Source organism: Myotis davidii, unplaced genomic scaffold, assembly GCF_000327345.1.
Source record: "Myotis davidii unplaced genomic scaffold, ASM32734v1 scaffold118, whole genome shotgun sequence".
Taxonomy (NCBI): Eukaryota; Metazoa; Chordata; class Mammalia; order Chiroptera; family Vespertilionidae; genus Myotis; species Myotis davidii.
In genome coordinates, this window is record NW_006290441.1 from 1596018 (window position 1) to 1600497 (window position 4480).

Below are 4480 nucleotides of genomic sequence, written 5' to 3' on the forward strand. Positions count from 1 at the left end.
TTATTCTTTGGCTCATTTGCACCCTTGTCATAATCCTCAGAGACAGGAGGAATGTCAAGCTTTGTGGACCTGGGTAGTCCCGAAAAACAATTGAGTACACTCTATAAAGTATGTAGCACATGCACTTTCTTAGTAAATCGTCAAAACTAGCCTGTGAATAAGTTGTGATAACGAACATCTGTGTGCCTCCTGAGTGTGGATGTCATGTATATACATATATGTACACACGCACATACGTGTATATAGAAATATACCTGTGTATATCATATAGGTGAACACACACATATACACACTTGTACACACATGTATATACATACATGTATTCTTTATAAGACTCCTGTAAGATAAATATAGTATTCCCATTTGACAGATGAGCAAACAGAGAGAGATTAAAAGAACCTGTCCAAAGTCATGACTAGTAGAGGCACTGATGGAGGACTGCCCCCAGGATCTAGTATTTTCCACCACACTTCCTCTGGAGGAGTCAATGTCTGACAGAATATCTCTCAGATTATAGAGCTCACACAAAGTGTACTCTGAATCTTGCTCGTCTCATTAACTCCGCTTACTCCGTTTCTGGAAACCCATGGTCTGTTGGTTGTTCAAATATAAATTGGATAAAGTTCATTTGCATGTTTTTTCTTTTCCACAGTGCCCCTCCGCTCACTGAAAAGGAAGTTGAGGTAAGTAACTCCAGTGCTTTGTGAAATTATGAAGCCTGGGCTTGACTGGGCTTTATTTATACTCTTGCTGAGGGGCTAACCCAGGAATGGAGAATCTGACATTGAGCATTATTGATAAACTTGACTGAGAACCCCACCCACTGACACTGGTGAAGAGGTTTACAAGGGCCAGCTCCTGGCCTCAGGTGGATGCTGACACAATCGGTGCTCAGCAAGGCGAAAGCAGCACAGGCTTTGGAATCAGTCTGTGGGTGAAGCCGGGCTCTGCTACTCTGTCTCACTTTGAACAAGTTAATGACCTCTCTGGTCTTAATCTCTTTATCCATATGGGGATATAACAGTTCCCATAGAGAGGGTTTTGTGGGAGTAAATGAGGTGCATAAAACTCATGGCATTGCTGGCATATAGTAGATGCTCAATGAGGAGTAGCTTCAATATTGCCATCATTGTCATCATGGGGTAAGTTCAGGGCTTTCAGTCCTCTGTCTGGAGATTTCTGCTCACTGTGGACCTTGTTACATGAACTTCAGAAGCTCAGGCGGAGTTCTCTCACCCCAATGGTATAAATCTGCTACCACTTGTCTCAGGCCAGGCAATGAAAGCTATAAAACGAAAGCCATTGCTTCCTTCCTGTGTAGTCCATCTGTCTACTTCTCCTCCCCAGTAGTTTCCTGTTACTCCAGGAATTCCATGTCTGATCAGTACACCTTTCAAAGTTCATTCAAGCAGGCTGCGTTTTTGGCATGGAATATTTGTTCCAGAAAGTTTCTCCTGACAGAATCATACCTGGCCTTACTCCATCTCCTGGCAGCTCATAGCTGCTTTCAGGGGAGGATCTGGAAGATACTGGTTGAAGTTTGCTTTAACTCAACAAGGCTTACATATCAAATTATCTTTACAGTGGTTTCATGCGAAACCTCCAAAACCCACATGTAATAAATCCTAGCGTGAATCCAAACTGCTTATACAATCAGCTGTGTTGGCCCAAGTTTATCTAAACCCAAATACAGGATGTTATTTTCTTGAAGTTCAGGGAAAAGCAGCGCGTTATTCTCTTATTATTCCTCAGTAAAATGCATTTGGTCTCTGGTCCTGGGAAGGACCCAGCATGGACCTCGGGGTACTAGTTCACCATTCTTCGTGCAGTTGGCCATAAGGGAGAGTTTCACGTGTGCACTGTTATTTTGGTGACTGGTCCAGGAGCTGATGTAAAATGCTCATGTGAGAAACACACCTGCAGCCGCCCGTGTTCCCTGCAATAACTCCTCCTAGCACCTCTCCCACACTCTTGTTCCCAACAGAACGTGTTTGTACAACTGTCCTTGGCCTTTAGAAATGACAGCTACACCCTGGAATCTAGAATTAACCAGGCTGAAAGGGAACGCAACCTGACAGAAGAGGACACTGAGAAGGAACTGGAAAATTTCAAAGCTTCCATTATGGTAATTGTGGAGGCTGACTGGGAATCCTTGGAGTTAGGACTATCTTCAGGGGCCATGCTGGGTACCCTGCTTTTCTTAGTCACCAAGTAGTTTCCTGAAATGAGAAATCAGGCCAAGGCCCTGAGCCAGACAGTCTTCCTCAGAATGCTGAGAGGAGCTGAGGCAGAGATTCCGAAGGACTGGTGACCTCAGGGCTCTGGGTAAGGCCACTGAACCCTTGCTATCTTCTCAGGAGGGGGCTGGGTGACCTGGGATGACAAAGGGAGCTGCTTGGGCACCAGAGACCCAGATGTGATTCCCTTCTCTTAGGCCAGCCAAGTATAGAGTGTCCATACGGGGCATCTCCAGTCCCCAGAGGAAGCTATAGCCCCGGCCCTGTGGAGGCCCCTCCTCTCAGGCGGGTCAGGGACCAGGGCTCATCCTGTGAGGACCCCGGGTGATTTCCTTCTCACTCCTCAGTCTTCAGCTTCACTCTGGCACCACTGTGAGCACCGGGAGACCTACCAGAAGCTGCTGGAGGACATCGCTGTCCTGCACCGCCTGGCTGCCCGCCTCTCCAGCCGGGCTGAGATGGTGGGGGCCGTCCGCCAGGTGAGCCTCGCTAGCTCCCAGCCCTGCTGACTGACTCTGCTCTGCCCGCAGTAACTGAAGCAATAATATAAGCAGTGACAACTACAGATACCACTGATTGATGGCTTCCTCTGTGCCAGGCAGCCTATGTACATTATTGTGGTCTTTTTCAGAGTTTTTTTTGGTGGACCACTAAACCCTCAAGTGCTCCTTGTAAAAGCTTTCTGTGGGCACATACAAACTCCCTTCTTTTCTTGGAGATTTCTAACGCATAGTGCAATAATCAAGCCTTTAAGAAGTCTTATAGTGAAGAAGCCTGTTTAAGTTTACCTCTGTGTTTCCCAAATTTGAAGAACCACCACCACTCCTTTTATTTGTCTCACAGACTATACCTACTCAGCTCCCATGGAAGTAGTATTTGGCAAAACAAGCTTTCGGAAAAACGGCTCTTTCATTTAATCCTCCCTGCCCGCTCCCCAGCAACCCTGTAAAGTAAATATCCTTATCCCCTGGTGAAGACATAAAGTCTCAGGAAAGTAACAGCTGGAGTAGTGGCAGAGCTGGGGCCCCAGTTGGGCTCCCTCTCAGCCACATGGCAGTCCTGAAGCACACAGAGCACTGCCCTGATCCCGGATGGTGTGTAGGATCAGGCTGCCTGAGGTCTGACCTTGCCTCCACCAGGGTTCACTGTGTGGCCTTGGGCCAGTTACTGAGCTCTCTGTGCTTCAGCTTCTCCAACATAACATGTGGCTGTTGGTAGTATCTGCGTAGCTGCCATATAGGGTTGCTGACATACTCGTAAAACCCCTGGATGTTGTTATCACTGCTGCTATGACTGTGGACCCATGTCCTGTTGCACTGACTGCGTCAGCAGGGTGTTCCTGGGGCAGTGCTTGTAGAACAAAGGAAGGACAAGACACTGGCTGTCCCACCCCTCTGTCTTCCAGGGGAAAAAGCTCCTGACTCAGCAGCAGTACCCAGGAAGTCAATCCAGCTGGGAGCAGCCACAAAGGAAGAGCTCAAAGGAAGTGGCTGGTCTCAGCTCACGGATATAGGGAACTTTTCCAGGGCATGGTCGCTGAGCATGTCCCTCTGTGGTTTAGGCAGGCCCTGGGCTAGGCACTCCGGGGGATCCAACTGGTATAAGCAGACAAAAATCGTTCTGATCTGTACAGCTCTCCCAAACATGTTTCTAGGCCCACGTGTGTTGCTTACTTCAATCTTTACCCATCTCCAAATGGCTTCTTACCCCTAGCTTCCGAGTCAGTCCTCACCTCTCTCTCTAGTTCCCCCAGACTGTAGGCACACCTTACTGCCACCAGTCCCACCCCGTCAGTCTAATTTCCACTGGTGGCCTGGTTATGTCATTCCCTTACTTTAAGACAAGGCCCTTCATAACCCAGCCCTAACTGCCTTTACTGTGAACAAACCCAACTGCTTGCTGATTCCTACATAAGTGGGATGACCTGTACATCCCTAGTTTTCCAGACAGTCCTAGTATTTGCCTATTGTCCCAGCATAATTCTTTTAAAATTTTTTAATTAAATTTATTGGGGGTGACATTAGTTAATAAGATTATATGTTTCAAGGGTACAATGCTATATCACATCATCTGAATATTGCATTGTGTGCTCACCACCCAAAGTCAAATCTTCTTCTGTCACCATATATTTGACGCCCTTTACCCTCTTCTACCTCCCTCTACTCCGTTCCCTCTGGTCACCACCATACTATTATCTGTATTTATGAGTGTTCATTTGGTTTTGTTAATTTATTTATTTATTT

At 46.9% G+C, this 4480-nt stretch overlaps 1 protein-coding gene and 1 long non-coding RNA gene across 7 annotated transcripts in view; one reads left to right on the top strand and one right to left on the bottom strand.

Moving 5' to 3' along the window:
* The window catches only part of LOC102773063, a 160267-nt gene that overhangs the window by 86222 nt on the left and 69565 nt on the right, over positions 1–4480 (bottom strand). The gene's annotated exons all lie outside the window — the stretch shown is intronic.
* Positions 1–4480, top strand: part of MRVI1 (murine retrovirus integration site 1 homolog) — a 115937-nt gene that overhangs the window by 77220 nt on the left and 34237 nt on the right. For all 5 annotated transcript variants that reach the window (XM_006763467.2, XM_006763468.2, XM_015563714.1 and 2 more), the window contains 3 exons: positions 653–683; positions 1985–2125; positions 2585–2716. In XM_006763467.2, the coding sequence (XP_006763530.1) occupies positions 653–683; positions 1985–2125; positions 2585–2716 (304 nt within the window). The remainder of the gene's footprint in view (positions 1–652; positions 684–1984; positions 2126–2584; positions 2717–4480) is intronic.